The sequence below is a fragment of the Lepidochelys kempii genome, chromosome 2, assembly GCF_965140285.1.
Source record: "Lepidochelys kempii isolate rLepKem1 chromosome 2, rLepKem1.hap1, whole genome shotgun sequence".
NCBI lineage: Eukaryota > Metazoa > Chordata > Testudines > Cheloniidae > Lepidochelys > Lepidochelys kempii.
The window spans coordinates 248457689-248478415 of NC_136381.1; the positions used below are offsets into that span (position 1 = coordinate 248457689).

General features: G+C 41.0%; 1 protein-coding gene across 11 annotated transcripts in view; it reads left to right on the forward strand.

Annotated features, from left to right (window-relative positions):
- Positions 1-20727, forward strand: part of DIP2C (DIP2 acetate--CoA ligase C (putative)) — a 485677-nt gene that overhangs the window by 360952 nt on the left and 103998 nt on the right. For 6 of the 11 annotated variants that reach the window (XM_073334492.2, XM_073334497.2, XM_073334499.2 and 3 more), the window contains 7 exons: positions 12228-12351; positions 12661-12806; positions 14949-15051; positions 15363-15427; positions 18930-19023; positions 19178-19297; positions 20072-20186. In XM_073334492.2, the coding sequence (XP_073190593.1) occupies positions 12228-12351; positions 12661-12806; positions 14949-15051; positions 15363-15427; positions 18930-19023; positions 19178-19297; positions 20072-20186 (767 nt within the window). The remainder of the gene's footprint in view (positions 1-12227; positions 12352-12660; positions 12807-14948; positions 15052-15362; positions 15428-18929; positions 19024-19177; positions 19298-20071; positions 20187-20727) is intronic. The other 5 variants (XM_073334496.2, XM_073334500.2, XM_073334501.2 and 2 more) reach the window with 2 other exon arrangements.

Sequence of the window (20727 nt, forward strand, 5' to 3'; positions counted from 1 at the left end):
CCACACATTGAGCAATGAGGATAAAACAAAATATTGGATTAATACCTCTAACTGAGCACAGTCCATCCTGTGCACTGAATGAGGCAGGGTCCTATGAAAAAGAGTATGTGAACATGTAAATAAAGGCTGTCTCATAATGCATATTCACAAGGGGGACAAATTAAGATTTCACAGGCAACCTTAATTCTGTCATTTCCTAACTTCTGAGTGCTTGACTTTGCAACCTAAATGTTGTTGTTTTTTTAAGTGTGTGTGTGACTATTATGTAGAAAAAGATGAAGGTTTGTGGCTGCTCCATCATTTTTACAGTGGACTTAAGGAAAGATGACTTGGTCCTTATTCTGACTTATTTATTTTCACAAACAAATTTGTGGATCACTTTATCTGTAAAACTGTTCTTGAGAGGAAAGGATAAGGGCTATGAGTTTTGAAAATATATTTTTATAATGGCTTCTGTGGAAGCACAATCTGTGAATTTGCATTGGTTTAATACCAAACAGGAACCTTTTAGGATTACATTAAGTCGTGTGACATAAAATGTATAACTTGGTGTATTGTTTGCCTTTTTGGTCCCTGAAATTGAGATTTTACGTGTGGTAATATAAACAGGACAGCTAGATTATTTAAATTGTAAGAGCCTTCAGCAAATTCCCATAGTAAAACTTACTTTCATGGTAGAGGAAGAAACATATTTGATCAACATAATTTCCAGGGGGGAAAAAGTCCTATTTTGTTGCTCCCTGTATTTTACTTGCCAAGAGTCACGGTTAAGTGTTAATAAAACATAAATCTACTGAATTGGATTTATTTTAAGATGTCTACTGCCACATTCTTCTCTATAGACTGTAAAATCTATTTGTCCAAGTAAATACACCATGTCAAAATAATTCCTTACTTTAATTTGGCTGAGCCCCGTGTGTGTGTGTGTGTGTGTGTGTTTCTTCAGAAATATTGAATTACTACAACAGTATTTGAGGAGGTGGGGTATAACTCTAAAAAATCAGACTGAATGATCTGTACCTGATAAATGATACTGCACATTCTCACAGCATGTATGACTGCAGATATTTCTACCTTTGTTTATATAGCACAGGAACTAGGGTGGAAGCAATGAAATAAAAATCACGCTTTGTGAACAGTCCCAGAAGGAAAACCTCTACTTGGTCAAACAGTAGCGGCTTTGCTTCTGGCACCAGCTGAAGGATGTGTCATATATGTGTCATCATACAATAGGCTAGGCTGTTCTTTTATGCTTCCTCATTATTTGGTCTCTTCTGTGCGTGCTTCAGTTAACAGTGGCAGTGTGCATTTTGTAGTCTACATGTTCAAAGGAAGATGTGACCCAACTAAAAACAGCAGCTACACTGTAGGTGAACAATGGGTGAGTAGGATGTGTCTGGCAGCTGTGTTAATCTACACACAATACTATACAGCACGTATGTATTAAATTAGTATTTATAGTATTAGGTTTTATCTGGCAACAAATTTGTTCTTGCTGAGAATTTTCCGTTCTTCACAGCATGATTATTGTTGTATAATAAATTTTGCTAGAAATCTTTTGTGGATAAATGTTAGGCAAATACCCATCCCTTCCTACTCCTCTCCCACTTATTCTATCCTGCCTTGTATTTCCAGGATACCCAGAATCATTTGTAAGGTGGCTTAGTGTCTTGGGACAGCTGTCGATCAAATGATCCTCTAGGATGCAATGGACTGAAATTCCGTGCAGCCATTAGCTTGCATTTAGCCTTAGTATACTCTGACATATTCTGTATTTTTTTTTAAACTTTCTTTTAAAATATTCCTTTTAAACTTTTGAGTAGAAGAATCCATGATTAGGAAACTGGAAATGCAGGATCCCTTGAAGTAAAAAAAACAACAAAAACTCCTTGCAGGAGCAATAGTCTGGGGTTGTGAGTTTAGTATGACAATGAACTAAGCAGACAAGTTTTAGTTAGAAGATTTTCATCTTATTTTTCCTTCCACTAACTGTCTGTAGGTGCCATAGACAAGAATTATCCCTATGTAGAGGGCAAACACCAATATACATGTATATTTTTGTATGAGTTACTCATATGTAAAGCTGCGAGTCTTTCACGGAGGTCACAGAAGTAACGGATTCCATGACTTTCCAGGACTTCCGCAGCTGCAGCTGCTGGTGCGGCTGACCCAAAGGCCACCCGAGCAGTTGGGGCAGTCCTGGGGTCAGCAACACTGGCTGCTGCTCTGGCAGCCCCAAGCAACTGATCCCGGGCACTGCCCCGGAGCAGCGGTCTGGAAGCAGCTATGGCACCCCTGCCCAGAGCAGCGGTGGCAGCAGGGCCCTGGGCCGCCCTCACCCCCAGGAGCAGCAGCGACCACCAGAGCACTCCCATCCCCCCACCATCCTCCCACAGCACCTAAGATTTAGTTAGGGGTATTTTTAGTAAAAGTCACAGTCAGGTCACTGGCCGTGACTTTTTGATTATTGCCCGTGACTTTTACTAAAAATACTTGTGACTAAATCATAGCCTTACTCATGTGTTATCCATTCTGTTCTTCAGAAAAGTGTCTCTATTGCCAAATGCCCTTATTTGTAATTTTTCAAGCATTGGTAAATAGGTATATACCACTTCGTTATGTGTAGATAGAATATTTCCTATCGCTGAACTTGTCTGGGGTTGGTTGGTTTTGTTCACAAGAAGTAGAAAACTGCACTGTTACTTGATCAAGGATTTCTGACTTTCAAAGTACTGGTTGCCTTGCACCTCACCTCCTGAAAGCAGTGTATGTAATTTAATATCTTTGTATTTTCAACTTTTTTTTTCTGATCTGTCAATTAACATGATTGGGGTGGGGGCGTGTCTTCCTTTAAAGGAAAACATAAAATTGGTCCTCTCCACTTTCTGATACCCATATGTAAAGAGAGCGGGGAGTGAGAGAACTGCTTTAATTTCATTCTGTGAAATTTGCCCTCTCTACACATTCATGGCTAGCCTTGATGACATGCTGTGAATATAGGAACAAAAAGCTCTTATATAAAGCTTCCATGACCCTCTCACCCTGGGCAATAAACCTTATGTACCCAGGTGCACGTAGTTGCATGAGTAGCTGACGCATATGGGAATCTGTTTGTTTTTTCTCAGTTAATAACACTTTCCCATAATTATAACTTGGGAAAGTTTAATGCTAAATGAACTTGCAGAAGAGGCCTGAACTTTCTTCCGGAATAATATATGTGACACAGCACACATTCCAGAAGAAAAAGCTGTTCTTCAGGATCACTTTTTATGAGCTCCAGAGAAGACTGGCCTATCAAGGGTAATCACAGAAGCGGTGTACTTTTAGAGGCAGTGAAATGGTCTCAATCCACCCCTTCAATCTGGAGGTGGATTTATAAACCTCACAAGTAAGCCCTCCCCTACAGTTTTCTAGTTCCTGAAAAAGTCTGAATAATGTCTTCAGGCTGAAATGAGTCACGTTTCCTCTCACCTGCAGTTAGTACCAGTTACATTGATAAATGTGTCAAGTAGCAGAAAACATCTGTAGGCAATCTACATACCGACCAACATCTTGAGACAAAAACCCAGTAGACTTTACATTTGCATAGAAATATATACATTTTCATTGTGTTGCCTGATGACACAGAAGCTTCCAGCTTCTTCGCAAAGAAACATAAATGCTAATTAATTCTGTGTCCCCAGCCCAACACTAACTAATTCTGCAGCTTCCTTCATCTCTCCAAGCCCCACATCTGCATCTGATATAGAGCACTCTTCTGCAGCTCTTCACTGAGCCCAGGTCCCTTATGCCCCAACTTTGTCTTGCTTTTTTGGTTTTTAAATGTAAGAAATGGCAGACTATGCTATTTCCCCTCCTACAGCTCAGATTTCACGTTTCTTCCCATGATCCATAGCAAAGTAAACTTCCAAAAATAATGGTTGTCCCATTTTCAGTTAGTCTTTTATAGCTGTTCAGGATTTACAAATTTGACATGTTTGCAAATACAGGTAGATTCCTGACACATTACCAATGCGGCAGGTTATTTCTTACTTTCAAAACTGGTGTGGGAAATAGTTTCTGCTCCCTTTTCAGTTCTTAAGGTCTTTGAGATTGTTCTCAAAAGTTGATGATTTTTTTTTTGATTCCCTTTTGCTACTAGTTAGAACTAGAAAGAATGAACTCTCAGTGTACCCGCTGGCTGATGTTCTGTATCTGCCATTGTTCATTGGGATAAGTATATGTAGGGTTTGAGCAAGCAATGCACTAGAAGCCAAAATCTGTTTAGTTTGGAAATTATATGCTGTTACTATTACTTAAATACAACACCCCAGAGTATTGATTTATTTTAAATAAATCTTACCTCTGCTGGTTGATGGGTTTCTCTTATATCAGAAAGCCCAACCCTTCATTTTGGGCAGACTGCTTTTTCCTTCCTTCCTTGTTGGATGAATACACAAACGCTTTCACAAGCAGTGTGAAGTTTATTTTTATATATAAATGTTAATCCCAAGGCACTTCACAAACTACATATTTACCGTACCAAGATGCAGCCACATCCGTGGCACCACGAAGTCATGAGACCTCCTTGTCAATTTCCTCCTAGTGATGGCCAAAGTGCCCAACTGTAACACCAGGGAGAGGATGTTGGTCAAGGGGGTGCTCTGTGACTGTGGGGCCTATTTCCCTTACTCTCTCTGTTCATGTCGCTGGGCAGAGTTCCTCTGGCCCGCATCTGTTGGCTCCCTTGACAGCTTTGAGGAGCAGTGGGCGCTGTCTGGGATTCTCTGCTTGGTGTCCCCTTCAGGTTCCCAATTTTTATCCTTTGACCTGCACACCTGTCCCTGTTTTTTTTCTTTTGTTGTCCCCCATATTTATTTGAGTCCCTGGCTCAGTGGCTGGGGGGAGGGGCTTTTAGTCATGGGCGGGCTTGCTCCCACCCATTTCCCGGAACCTAACAGGACCTGTGGGATCTCTCATCCAGAGGACTGACATGAAAGTACATAGTTGTGTACTTTATGTACTGTATGTGTGTATATTATATATACAAATAATATATAAAATGTACAGTGCAGGCATAAAATATATATGTATATACAATTATATAATTATACTTTACATTATTTATATATCTATAATCTTCCTCTGTGTGTGAATTTATAAATATAGTGAAGCAGCAAGAGGAGGACCATTTATCTACAGACGCTGGTGAAAGCCTCCTTATGAAAGGCCTTAGTGAATCTTTAATAGTTTCCCGGAGGAGACAGGGCTTATGGTTTGTTTCATCCAAAAGATTGATACTCTAGGACCACAAAAGTACAGTCACACACTCATCTGCAAAAACCTAATTTTATGTACCTCAACAGGGTAAAAGGCTGAGCTGTGTATTCAAAGAATGAAAGCAGTGACTCCAAAGCACTTCAGACCCGATACTTGGATACCTAAGCCATTCTCTTTACCTCACACCCGTATTTACTGCCATTCTAAATTGTCACTGGTGGAGGTTTCTCTGTTTAAACTAGTGTTATTAGCTAGCAAGCCCTCCCTGTCTCTGCAATCCAGACTGTATCCATTCAGTTTGTAACTGGTCTCCATTGGAATCCTGAGGCTTCTTCCAGCCGCTCAGATTCAACATAATATACTGTGTGTGCTCACTGGTCTGCCGATGAAGCAGGTTAACATAAACTAAGTAAATAGCTGGAGAAAACTCAAGTCACATCTGGCAAAAGTAGTGTTTGTTTCCATAACCCTTTTGCAGGGCAGTAGAGCAATTTGATTTGTTAAGGAATTTCGATGTTACCATCAGACAGAAAATCTTCATGGTTTCTCTTCTCAATACCCTTTCATGTTGTCTAGAGAACCCAATACTATTAAAATAAATGTAGTCTCTTCCTGTAGCTTTCCAGTGCATTATATTTGTTATGAGCAGAATTTGGCAGATTACTTCCTTGTGGTGTGTGTTCACAGGGGTCATTTATGGTGGTGCCATATGATCTGCACTTTATGATCTGTACTGGGTTCTAGTTGGTTTCTGGGTGAAATGCAATGTTTTAATTTTGGTCTGTAAAATCCTAAAAGGCTTGGGACCTAGCTACTTGAGAATTTCCTTGTTCAGTACTATAGTAGTTGAGATCATTTGAAGTGCCTTAGTGTTTAGGCCCCAATTTACCAAACAACCCCTATTGAGCAAATTGGTTAAGCATGTGTTTTTTGGAGTTGAGGCCTTAAATGAGAGGTGTTGCTGGCATAGTGTCTTCAGTGAAAGGTCCCCTACTCAGGCACTCACTCCATTCCTTTGTCTAGCCCATCAAAGCCATTCTGCTGGCTCTCAGGGCATGTAACAAATCTTGTCTCTTTGCTCAAGCTTTTGAGGAGAGGTGAGCAAAAGGAACGTTCTTGCTGTTTAATTTCTGAATGGTAGTCGTAATGAGGCACAGTTCAGTAGCTTTTCTTTTCTTTTTTTTAACTGGTTCATACACCTAGAGCAATATAGGCACACTTTAAAAAAAATCAAAATTAAATACTATATCTTCCAGCAGTCTGCCTGGGTTTTGTCCCCATTCACTAGTTCAACTAAAATTATAGTGGTTACTTGTAAACCACTATAAGTGGAAGGGGTTTTATGACAAGTAGATAGAATGATGGATAAGATTATCTTGACTCATCTCAGTGTTTTGATTTTCACATTTCAGTGCAAGAATGTCTCTAAAGCGATGATTTGTAATCCATAAACTTGTGTAAATCAGTAACCAATCTTTATGATGAATTGGAGGATTTGTGCTCTGCTAGTGCTGGGGTTTTTTATGAAGCTGTGGACCACCATTCAAATTCATTGGGAGATACTGAAGGAAGGAAATTAGTGGCCTCTCTTTTATGCTCAGTAGGACAGTAACCTCTGTCTTAGAATGACTGACTGGTCTCCGGGATGTTTGTACAAGATTCAGCAAGGATATCCATGCAATTAATTTGTCAGCTCTACAAAACTCTGTTTGGCACCTCCTGAGTAGAACTGAGTGAATAGTTGATTTTTTTTTTCCAGTTCAGTCACCAAAAGCAAAGACTCAAATTATTAAACAAACAAACAAACAAAAATCAATGTTTCAAACAGAAACTGAATTTTTTTCAGTATTTCTCACCAAAATGAAAAATCAAAAAAATTTAATTTGCATCGAACAAAACATTTTGACTGTCATTTTGACATGAAATGAAACTATTTGTTTCAACAAACAAAATGCCAAACTGGTTTGTTTTGAAAATGTCAAAACTAACTTTTCCCTCCCTCACCCACTTTTTTTTCAATTTGGCCAAGTTCACAAATAGTTTCAGCTGCCTCAAAAGTGCTTTGTTTTTTCTTTTCTCTTCTTTTTCCAAGCAAATTTACCATTTGACCAGCTCTGCTGCTGCAGTTACTGACAGAGCTGTGTGAAATGAGCAGCACTTCTCCCAGAAATTGATACTACGTGATTCTCTTATTGCCATCTCTGTATTTTTAAAAGGGGCACTTCCCTTGTCTGGATTTTCATAGAAGCAGAAATAAATGAGAGAGCTCAATGTTGAAGAATTTTCTTGCAAAAGAATGTTTTTAATTTTGCCAAGCTTAAACTAAATTTCTGATAACTGCAGTGAACAAAAATGAATGTGACAACGTCTGGATGTCTGAAATGAATGAGTTATGTAATTCTGTTTATTATGGATCAGTTTATTGTCCCACAATATTTACTCAAATGTCAGCATATGCTAGTTCAGATAATCATGTTGTATAAAAAGATCATTCTCTGGAGGTACAGAATCAAGCTAATGCAGACAAATGAGAAATAGTGGGTTGTATCTGTTCTTTATTTGCTTTTCCCTTTATTCACTAGTTATAATTAAGTGATATTCTTAATATGGGAGGGAGGGGAGGGGGAAAAAGTACACAAAGACCTGATGCTATTAATATAGTAGTGAATTCAAAGCAAAAGTTTAGACAGAAGAGAAGATCAGTTCTGAATTTTGCAGCTTAGGTCCAATTCTAATTTTTCATGTAATTTTATTATGTCAAATGAGTATAAATAAAATGATCACAACTAGTGAATAAAGGGAGCTGCTGGGGACTGTGCCTGTGGACGGTCAATGTAAACAAAATGCCTCGTGGCCCACCAGCGGATTACCCTGATGGGCCGCGTGCCAAAGGTTGCTGACCCCTGGGCTAAATGAACGAAGAAGTGCTATTTTGTTCTAATGAAAGGATTTGAGAGATTCTGTTTCCATCCGGCACCAAATTCACTGGTGAGCAAAAGGGCCCAACAGCACAGATTCAAGTCCACCCCAAAAGACAGAGTCCCAGTGGTTGGACCTTCTGGGCTGACAGATCTATACCTCATCATCTTTACAAATGAGGACCTTGAATCGACAAGCTTTGCTGTCCAAGTATAATTTCCTCAACTAATCAGCCATGTCCAAGTTTGTGGACTAGTTTCCTGAGGCCTCGCATGAGGAGTTTTGGGTGTTTGTTGCAGAAGGCTGCTTAGTGGCCAAAATGCGCTATGGTCCATCCTCAATGCTATGGACACTTCAGCCAGGGTAATGGCCTGTGCAGTTACTATGAAGAGGGCTACAAAGCTGCAGGATTGCATCAGATTTCCAGCCACCCATTGAGGACTTTCCCTTTGATGGCTGGACCTTGTTCTTGGAAGACTGACACTTCACTCTCCTTTAAGGATTCCAGGATTACCTTAAGGTCCTTGGAAGTGTCCATGCTGTCCATGCAGAGATGCCACTATGGAGCTCAGCAGCAGCAGTATTCCCTGCAGCACTCTTTTGTGTAATTCTGTCCCTCCCACCACCTCCCCAAAGCAGCATGACTACCCCAGAAAGAGGGATAGATCTCACAATAGGAAGCCGTTGGGCTCAGGGCTCAGCCAGTCCGCGCATCCTCCCCGAGTGCCTCCTAAGTGCTCATTTTGACTCCTTGGTCCAGAGCACTGTTCCAGTTGTTGCTCTGCCCTTCCCTCTCCCTCTCCCATCCCTCTGGGGACAGGCTGGCCTGTTTTTAGAATGCTTGAGGCTCAATTATCTTCAGCAGCTGGGTCCTAGACACTGTCAAATCAGGCTAAGCAGTCCAGTTCCTTTCCATGCACGCTCCCCATCCCCTCTCCCAATCCCTCTTCAGGGACCCCTCTCATGAGACACAGCTCATTGAGCAGGTCAGCTCTCTGCTGGTGTTGGGAACAGTAGAAGGAGTCTCACTGGGACTCTGGGGGCCACGATTTCTATTCCCAGTACTTCCTGGTACCAAACCCCCAGGATGGGATGAGACCCATATTTGACCTTCATGGCCTCAACACATGTATCAAATACACGAGGTTCCGCATAGTCACTTTATGGGCTATCCTCCCCTCCTGTCTCAGGATGACTAGTTTTCTGCTCTGGATACCTATTTTCATGTGGTGATTCTACTGAGCCACATGAAGTTTCTTCATTTTGTTGTGGGAGAATACCATTTTCAGTACATGGTTCGCCCATTTGGCCCCATTCCACCTCTCAAGTTTTCACCAAAAGCATGGCTATGTTGATGGCATATCTCAGGAGGGAGGGAATCCACGTCTTCTCATACCTCGATGACTGGATGCTGAGGGAGGCTCCAGAGAGTTTCTTGCACATGTCAACACCACACTGCATTTACTTGACCGTCTAGGACTCATTTAAAACACCGGAAAGTCTATCTTGGCTTCCACTCAAAAAATCAAGTTCATTGGGGCCCTATTAGATTCCACAGGGTTGAGAGCATTCCTGATGACTGATCGCTTCCAGGCAATTAAACAGCTCTGCCTCAGTCTGCAGTCTCAGCCCTCCATGACAGTCTGGGTGCATCCAACCCTATTGGGACAGGTCTGCTTGTGTGCAGGTGGCTCAGTTTGTGAGACTGTGCCATTACCCCCTCCAGATGTGGCTCAGGATGGTCCACTGGCCTGCCCTGCCCTGTCCTACATTCTCTGGACGGATTGGTTTGCCTTCCTTCACTAGTCCTAGACTCCTTGCTCTGGTGAGAGTCCCCATGCAACGTGTGCCAGGGATTCCCTTTCACTCAGCCCTCTCCAATCAAGTCAATGGTTACCAATGCTTCCCTTCTGGGTTGGTGGGGGTGCATCTGGACCCGCTGAAGGTGCAGGGTGTGTGGTCGGAACAGGGAGCCTCTCTCCATATCAGCATGCTGGAACTTCAAGCCATCCACAATGCATGCCGAGCTTTCTGGGACCATATCAGACTTTCAGTGGTTCACATACTTACCAATAATACCACCGCAATGTACTGTGTGAACTAACAAGGGCGTGCGTACTCCAGGTTACTCTGCCTGGAGGCGATCAACCTGTGACAATTCTGTATTGAAGAGGATGTCACTCTGGCAGCAGTCCACTTGCTGTGTGTGCAGAATGGTCTCACAGACTATCTCAGTAGGATTTTCTCCCTTAGCTATGAGTGATCTCTAAAGATGAGTGTCCTGCAGGTCGTCTTCGCAACATTGGGCTTTCCCACAATTGACCTGTTTGCCACATGAGAAAACAGAAAGTGTCGCCTGTACTGCTCTCAGGCTCCCTCTTGTGACGCTTTCCACTGCAGCTGGCAGTCAGCACTTGTGTATGCCTTTCCTCCTGTTACGATCATTCCCCAGGTCATCCTCAAACTCAAGTGGATCAGGCCAAGGTCATCCTCGTTGCTCCAGGGTGGCTGAGACTGTGCTGGTTCTCGGATCTTCTTGCACTGTCTGTTTACACGTACCACTTCCTCTCCACCCCATCTTGCTCGTTCAGAACCATGGCCAAACCCTTCACCCTGTGCTCAGCTTCTTGCACAGCCTTATAGCTGTTGCATGGCTGAATGAAGAGGAAGAGCACCGTTCAGCAGCTGTCCAATAAGCCCTATTCAACAGTAGGAAGTCCTCCACTAGGCCAGCCTACTTACTGAAGTGAAAGAGGTTTTCAGTGTGGCCCTTGTCCCACATGACCCAGATGACATGGACTTCTGTCCAGGACATCTTGGAGTACCTGTTACATCTTCAGACATCTGGCAGCAATATTGGCGTTCCATCCTCCTAGTCAGGTAAAATCAGTTTTTTCCAATGCCATGGTGGCAAGATTTCTGAAAGGACTCCACTGCTTACATTCTCTGGTCCAAGAACCAGCCCCCTTGTGGGACCTACACACAATTTTGGCAGTTTTAGCCATTACCTCTGCAAGGAGGGTGTGTGAGCTGCACACGCAGATGGCAGGGCCTCCTCTACACACAGTTCTCCAAGGACAAGGTAATACTGCAGACTTCATGAAGGAACAAGCGGTCTCTGCACAGACTCTAGATCCTGTCTTAAGACTGCATATGAAATCACTTTGACTACACCTCCTCAGCAGATATGAGCTCATTCGCTGAGAGCACAAGTGACATTGATAGCGTTACTCAGTGACATTTCCATATTAGACATTTACAGGTCAGCCATACACTTATGGACCATTCTGCTATTACTGCATCTTCCAAAGCGAACACAGGCCTCAGTAGGGCAGCCCAGCAATCTATATTTCTATAGACTCTGAGTCCTCCCAGATGGGGTTCTGTTTGTGAGTCACCTATGTGGAATACACATCTGCATTTATTCAAAGACGACAAACAGTTACTTACTGTAACTATGGTTCTTTGAGATGTGATGCAGATGTGTATTCCATGACCCACCCTCTGTCCCCTCTGCATCAGAATCTCCTCTCATAGGCTTTCGGTGTCAAGGAACCAAGGGGGGTCAGGACGGTGTTGCCTTATATAGCCAGGGCAGGGGCCACAGTCACAAGGCGCAAGCTCTGCCCCTCTATGGGTACTGCTAAGCAAAGTCTTGGCTCCAGTCACTGGGTTCACACACACCTAAGTGGAATACACCTCTACATCATTCTTCGAAGAGCCACATTTACAGTAAGTTAACCATTTCTTATTTCATAGACGAGGCATCTTGTGTAGAGATGTAAAAGATGAAGCCATATGATGGCTTTAGTCCTTTGAATGGATATATATGATTGTGAGGATGAATATATCCAAATTATAGAACTCCTTTTTCAGTTTACAAGTGAGGCAATTATATTTTGTTAATTAATTAAGTTGGATAGAGGGAAGACTATTTTTTTCCTAAGACATTGCGTACCTTGTAAAACAAACTACAAAAAAAGCATGTTGCATGCAGTCAGTTCTAGTAAATTTCACTTGTTGCTTTTCTTATTTTTGTGATCAATTAGGATGCAGGAAGCCAACAAATTGGTTTCTTACTTGGAAGCTGTGGTGTTACTGTGGCCTTGACTAGTGATGCATGCCATAAAGGACTGCCTAAAAGCCCTACAGGGGAGATACCACAGTTCAAAGGTAAACTCATCCTCATTAAACCTACTTCTTGTACAAAGATTCCACACGTGTTACTAAATAGCACTTATGAACGTGTCACATATACACCATTAGTACTTTTGAGGTTTAGAAACTAGCCTCAACATAGTATGTCCTAATGTCTATGTACAGAAAGTATGATAATTAATAATCCTGCTTGGTCTATTCCAGTGTGGATACTCACATGAGTAGAATAAGCAATATTCAGCCAACCACAACATACAAGCATAGAACACATTTGAAATAAACTTGTGTGCAGAAGCATTTCATTCTCTTGTACTATTTATCCAGCAGAAACTCAGCAAAAGCTCTTTGTCTGTTTCTCAGGATGGCCAAAGCTGCTATGGTTTGTCACAGAATCTAAACATCTTTCTAAACCTCCTCGTGACTGGTTCCCACATATCAAGGATGCAAACAATGACACAGCTTACATAGAGGTGAGTTTATAAAGATAAATTTTCCCTATGATCCATTGCATATGACACTTCTGAATAACATTAAGATAAACATAACTATGTTGTCACTGCTTCTATAAACAGTGAGCCTCCTGTTTACTGGCTGATAAGTAATTTCAGTATAAATAGGAACTGAATATTATATGAAAGTTAATGCAATGTTAAATTTGCACAGTTTGGAGTCTTTTTTACTTAAAGGTTTCTACAGCACTTGAGGCCCTGATTCAGCAGTGCTCTAAGTAGTCAGCTTAGAGCATGCATGTGCTTAACTGCTTTGCTGTATTGGGATTTCAGATATTACAGTGATGGATGCTTCACAAATAAGTAAGCTGCAGCAGTGAGGACACCCAAACTTTTGCACTTCTAGACTTTGATTTTTTTGTTTGTTTGCTTTTGTTACAACTTTGATTAAAGATAAGTTCATTTTTTTACAGTCAGTTTTGTTTATCAAGAAAGTCACAAAGCTATAAAAAATAAGGGAATGCAATATAATTCTTAATGTCACTTCTCCTAACACACAATGAACTGATGACACCAAAGACTTTGAAGGGGTGGGAGCTGGAAGTCCACAACTTATTAAATGGCATAAACCATGTTAACTTGCTCTCACTGAGATCTTATGTATATTGACTCCCACAAGGCGATATGTATTCTGAATGGCCCATGTATTCAAGGGAGTTCTGTCCTATCCTGTCCTTAAAACTAGGCCCTGTCTGTGCTGAAGAGAAGTCCAGACTTTCTCCAGCTGCATCTGTTGAGATGTGGAAATGACTAGCAAAGTGTATGGTGGACCATCTCCTCAGTGCCTTAGAAACAGTTATCTTCTTTTTCCCCCTTAGCGTCATCTGAAGTTCTTTTCCTATCACCAGGCAACCTCCCCCCCTTTTTTTTTCTTTGCCCACATGGCTCCTCCTACTCAATTTAACTTGCTGCCACAATATTCTATAGAAGTTTTCCTGTTTTGCCATAGCTCTTACTCACCATACAGGCTTCTCACTGATCTGTTCAGACGAGGGATCACCAACTAGCATCACCGAAAAAAGTTTTCTCCCTAGTATTTGTGGACTTGACTATCCGCCTAAGGAAGAGAAGCTGCTTGTTCATCATCCTTTCTTAAAAATCTTGCCTCTCTTGCCTAAAAATCTTGCCTCAGTCAGTGTGTGTGGTTAAATTCTCTCCCGAAAGGTCCGCTTCAGGAAGGGAAAATTAGCATAGCTAGCTGCATTTAACTTTTTTGGGTGTAGGTTTTTCTCCTTCTTTTTTCCTCTTTTGAAAGGAGCAAATGAATTAAATAATGTTAGCATTTAAATAATCACAAGTCAAGCTAATGCCCTCCTCAGTTCAAAGTGATTGGGATTTCCCATCTATATGCTGCTGTTTGATAATGTTAGTTTTCTAAAGGAGTGGGTGAACATGGCAGCTATGCATATGTATTGAATGTTGCTGGCTATCTTCATCATGGAAGAAGATACTGATTTTGTTTAAATGATGACTTAGAATTTGCAGCCTACTGCAGAAAGTACCAAAAATTGTGAGGGCTCCAAACTCAGCACTGTGATTCTCTCATTATTTTTTCTTCTTAGATTTAATACAGTTCATGTATTTCTGTTAGTATCAATACCCTCACACACATGGTTGCAGCAGCCACCCCTTTGCCGGTCTTGTTTGGGAGGGCTGCCCAAATAATTTAACAGATAACCAGTGAGAAGTAACTCTCACATTTTTAAATCTAGCCAACATATTACTCAGTGATGTCTTACTTAGGTTACTCAGACTTCTGCTGCTGGTGTTGCTAGTGTGACTCAAAAGCAAGTTTAGAATTAATATCAAATGTAATTCTCCCACCCTCCCTGAATGCAAACAGCTGAAGAGTTCCTGATACCAAACATGACAAGTTTCTGCCTAAAAAGACACCTTCTCCAGGAAAAGAAATGGGGCTTTATAAAAACTGTTTCGCCTTCATTAGAGCTCTCCCTACCTGTGAAAGCTAAACTATAGTAACGAAGTTCATCAACTGGCCTTTGTTTCTCCATGTTAAATGCTCTGACTCTAACTGCCAAACAATAAGAGCAGTGCTACTGTTGCATACACTATATTCAATCTTCAATAACAAATCTTTTGTAGTACAAGACGTGTAAAGATGGAAGCGTGCTTGGGGTGACGGTGACAAGAATTGCACTGCTGACCCACTGTCAAGCTCTTACACAAGCATGTGGATATACAGAAGGTATTAAACACATTCCTCTTGTTTCATCCCTGCCTGACTGGGGTCTTATTTTATATAGGGCTGTATTCAATATTTCTAGATTAAAAATAGAAATTATGGATTCATTGCATTTTTGCATGTCTTTGAGATGTAACAAAGAGAAGATGCCTTGCCAAGACTAATCCTACTATGGAGAGTTACTCGGAAAGTTATGCTTGAAGTCATCAGTCATGTTATACCAAAATTTACTGTATTTCCTTCCTGTAAGAGGTTTTGCTTTGAGTTTATGCCGTGCTCAGAAAAATAAGCCATATTTTGTTTTTATTTGATAGCTGAAACAATTGTGAATGTACTAGATTTCAAGAAGGATGTTGGCTTATGGCATGGGATTCTTACAGTAAGTAACTTTTTCCTTTATGTGAATATTTGAAAAAGAGCTTGTCTAATAAGCTTTTATCAACAGATGTTGGGATGTCATAAGATTTCTTCTAACTCAATCTTGTTTGTCATAAAACCAGACAATTACAGTTTAGAGCTGATGATTCTTGGCTAGTTAGCTACACCTTTATCTAGCAAGCACAGAGGGTTAGGGTGCAGGAGGGGATGCTGTATTCATTGCTGTATGGTTCTGAGGCCTACAGTCTTCGAAGGCATTGAATCAAGAACAACAGGCCTCTGTTGCTTCAGTAAGATCCTCATCAGCTAGAGTTGTTATATTACCACTGACAAAGTTCCTCATCATTCAAAACTACCTCCTCTTGCGGTGTCCCCCAGGGATCTGTGCTGGGACCAGTGCTATTCAACATATTCATAGATGATCTGGAAAAAGGGGTAAACAGTGAGGTGGCAAAGTTTGCAGACGATACAAAATTACTTAAAATAGTTAAGCCAAAGCAGACTGAGAAGAGTTACAAAGGGATCTCACAAAACTGGGCAACAAAATGGTAGATGAAATTAACTGTTGATAAATGCAGAGTAATGCACACTGGAAATCCCAAGTACATATACAAAATGATGGGGTCTAAATTAGCTGTTACCACTCAAGAAAGAAATCATGGAGTCATTGTGGTTAGTTCTCTGAAAACACCCACTCATAATGTTAGGAACTATTAGGAAAGAGATAGATAATAAGACAGAAAATATCATGATGGCACTATATAAATCTGTGATACACCCACACCATGAATTCTGCATGTATTCTGGTCACCCACATTTCAAAAATATATATTAGAATTGGAAAAAGTGTGGAGAAGGGTAACAAAAATGACTGCGGTATGGAACAACTTCCATTTGAGCTCAGATTAAAAAGACTAGGACTGTTCATCTTGGAAAAGAGACAATGAATGGGAGGATATGATAGAGGTCTATAAAATCATGACTGGTGTGGAGAAAGTGAATAAGGAAGTTTTTTTTAAACCCCTTCCCATAACTCAAGAACCAGGGGTCACACAATGAAATTAATAGGCAGCAGGCTTACAGTAAACAAAAAGAAGTACTACTTCACACAATGCACAGTCAACCTGTGGAACCAGTTGCCACGGGATGTTATGAAGTCTCAGGGGCAATTGGAGGCTCCGCATGCTGCCCCCACTGTGAGCACCAGCTCTTCAGCTCCCATTGGCCAGGAGCTGTGGCCAATGGGAGCTGTGGGCAGGCAGGGGCAGTGTGCAGAGCTGCCTGGCTGCCCTGAGCCTAGGAGCTGCAGGGACATGCCTGTCACTTCTGGGAGTCGCCTGAGGTAAGCACTGCTTGGCTGGAGCCAACACCCAACGCCCCCCGCCACACACAAACACCACAACTCCCAGCCCCTCCCCTGTCCCGTACCCTAACCTCCTGCCCCAGGCCTGAGTCCCCTCCCACACCCAAACTCCCTCCCAGAGCCCGCATCCCCTCCTACACCCCAACCCTCTGTCCCAGGCTCTGCCCAGAGCCCCCTCCCAGACCCCAACCCCCTGCCGGGGAAAGTGAGTGAGGGTGGGGTAAAGCGAGTGATGGGAGAGGGGGATGGAGTGAGAAGGGGCGTTGCCTCAGGGGAAGGAGTGGGGCAAGGGTGTTTGGGTTTGTGCGATTAGACAGTTGGCAACCCCATGCTCTGGGTGTCCTGACCCTCTGACTGCCAGAAGCTGGGAATGGACGACAAGGGATGGATTGCTCAATAATAGCCCTGTTTTGTTCATTCCCTCTGAAGCACCTGGCATTGGCCACTGTGGGAAGACAGGATACTGGGCTAGATGAACCATTGGTCTGATCCAGAGTGGCCAAACTTGTGTTCTTGTATTACTGATCCTGAGACAATTCTGCTGCACTAGGTTGGACAAGCTCTCTGTTTGCCTCTTGAATATCTTTCAGAGCAAGAACATGAAAGTTCACTGGTGTGGAGGCCAACGTTTTTTTTTTAATTATTAAAGACAGCCTCCAACAGTCACTTGAAAACGATGTTGCAGCTGAAGCTTGGGGAAATCCTGTTCAACTGATCGTAGCAGAGAGAGTGGCTATCTTTGAAAAGACCATATCTGAACATTTCAAACTGAAAGAACTTATGTTTTATGATTCCAGGGGAACCCAGCTTACCTTTCCTGCCACCTGTTGCTCTGTTTCCATGAATGTCAAAGGGCAATTATAGCTATGCTTTGAGACAGAATTCAGAGTAACAGCCGTGTTAGCCTGTATTCGCAAAAAGAAAAGGAGTACTTGTGGCACCTTAGAGACTAACCAATTTATTTGAGCATAAGCTTTCGTGAGCTACAGTGAGACGCGTCCGATGAAGTGAGCTGTAGCTCACGAAAGCTTATGCTCAAATAAATTGGTTAGTCTCTAAGGTGCCACAAATACTCCTTTTCTTTTTGAGACAGAATGGGATTCCAGGTTTTATGTCCACAAGTAGTTAATCTAATATTGTTAACTTTTTTATTACACAGCCTGAAAGTAAGCACCCACCAAAATTTTCTCACAGCCTTTTTTTGCTCTTCATATGGCCTTACCTTGTTGCCTGACTTATCTATGAAGGCTTTTCCTGTGTTAACAGTTGCACAAGACTGAAAGGGGAAATATCATCTTTGGATCCAGTCATGCAAACACTTACATGAGTAATCCCATTGGGAGATTTACATATGCTCAGATCTTGGGATCCTAGACCTGGTTTTCCCAAAATATGTACCATATTTAACCCCTACTTTTAATGTAGCGATATTGTGTGCCAAATAACTAAAGAAAACAAACATTTAAAACCATCAGAGATCAACTTGCTGCCATTGGCTTCACTGAATTTCTTATTTATATACTTTACAACTTTTTAGAACCTCACCAAGGGTATTCTGGTATTGGTCTAGCCATAAGAGGGCCAAAAGGCCCTGAATTTATTTTGTTTTAGAGTAAGCATGATTTTGCTTATTTCATGTATTATCATTGATTCCCCTTCCTACTTTTATGCACAACTAAATGAACTTTTTTGCTGCTATGGTAGCTTTTCACTCCAGGTACAGACAGGTTTTTCTAGGTGTTTAAATTGTTGCATATCTCTTTGAGTAAGGGTCATTCCTGTGAAACAAGGGTTAGCAGAATTGGGCCTTAAATTCATTTCTGAAAGCAAAGATGCAGTCATGAATCACTCAACCTTTGGGAGTTAAAGCATGCTCTTGTGCCACTTTCCATGTTGCTGTTGTGTAAACGAAGTGAAAGAGAGTGGAAACAAGTGAACATCCTTTTTTAAAGTAACATTACAATTTTCATCATTGATTTTTTTATTGATTTTTTTTTAGCATCTGTTATTGGTTTAAACCAGAATTCCTAATTATGTACTTATCAACTTGATTCACAAGCTGACATGATATAAGCTTGTTCCATTACTAATTTTATGCTCTTTGGGGACAAATCCCTTGTTTACTTTATTTTGATTTCAGAGCGTCATGAACATGATGCACGTTATAAGTATCCCGTATTCCTTAATGAAAGTGAATCCGCTATCATGGATACAGAAAGTCTGCCAGTACAAAGGTAAGGAGTGGAAGTGCATAAAGGTTTTTTTTGAAAAGTCAAACTCAGAAAAGCAAGTTGTTGCTATTGAGGCTATTTAGCTGTAATTTACTCATTCCCACGTCTTAAAATAATTTCTACTCAGCACATTAGTAATTTTTCATTTTCATTTTAGCAAAAGTCGCTTGTGTAAAATCCAGGGACATGCACTGGGCGTTAGTGGCACATCGAGATCAAAGAGATATCAACCTTTCCTCATTGCGTATGCTAATAGTGGCCGATGGCGCAAATCCTTGTAAGTCATGCTTGTATAATAAAACAAAGAATATGATACTTATTTCCTGTCTTATGTTTTAAGTTTCAGTCTTCAGTCACATTAGCAAAACATGTTTAACAAAAGTATAAGGTTTATCTACTGCAAACTACACAACATTTGTGGAAACAGTAATTAATTTTGGATTTTTTTTAAAATATATTTTTCCTTAGCTAATCCTGAAGCAAACTTGATATTCTGCATAACGTAAGTCGCAGTAAATCCAGTTTTGTTTAACATGACAGCCATATATAAAGACTGTAATAAATTATCTTTAAGCAGTAGAAAGAAGCAGAAGGTTTGCTTCTGAGTAACAGAGAATTGGCGGGAGGGGGGGGATATATGCACTATTCTAGACAACTGCATCTGGATCACTTAGTATTAATCAGAACTTTCTCCATGTAATTTTTAAGATACAGTGATATAGATCTTCTGCTCATCTATTGTAACTTGCTTTGAGTTCCTAGAGTAAATCTTTCCTTAATGTGCCTTTTGTTAAACATATTGTATGTGTACTTCACATCTTAGATCCATCTGTAGTGGCTCTTCTACCCACAAGCAATAAAACTATTTATGCCTGAAAGCTAATCTTTAATATACCATATATAGTTGAGCTCTACCAGATATGATGTTTTCCAGATGTCATCTAGATCCTTTTGTCCTGAAAACCTATGTACATGCATCAAAATGTTTTGTATGTGAATGGCATTGTCTCAGAAGTCAGATTATTTTTCTTCTCTGATTTTTTTACTCCAGGGTCTATTTCTTCCTGTGATGCATTTCTCAATGTCTTCCAAAGTAAAGGCCTAAGACAGGAGGTCATTTGTCCTTGTGCCAGTTCACCAGAAGCTCTCACTGTGGCTATTCGAAGGTATTGTGTTACACAAATTAAAAAAGACAGTCTATAGAACAACACATTCAAACTAAAAAAAATGAAAATTATTTTCAAGAAAGATTATGTCTGTATAGTTAGCATTCACATTATTCTTTTTGTATTCATCTTTGTACCAAATAGGACATGCAGAATGTGTGGCACCCTAACTAGTTTTGGAGGGAAAGAACAATATGATCAAGTTCATAATATAATTTTAGTTTAAAATCAAGCAGGCTAACATGCAAAATCTGTTGTGGAAACCCTTGTAAAATCCCATAATAAAGCAGTGAATGAATTAAAAAGAGGGAATTTTAATTGAATTGTAAGAGTGAGAAAATCATGCTTTAGAACTCAACAACCAGTGTCTTTCTGGAGAATTACAGCAGGCTTCTGGTGGTATTTGGCTGAATGGCTTTTTTCTTAATGATTAGAGAAGGTCTGTAATCCCCTGGAAATATGCTACCCGCTCTGTTGTGCCTGTGCCTGGAAATGGAGTGTATAAATTCCAACAAAACTGCCAGACCTTTATATTTACTCA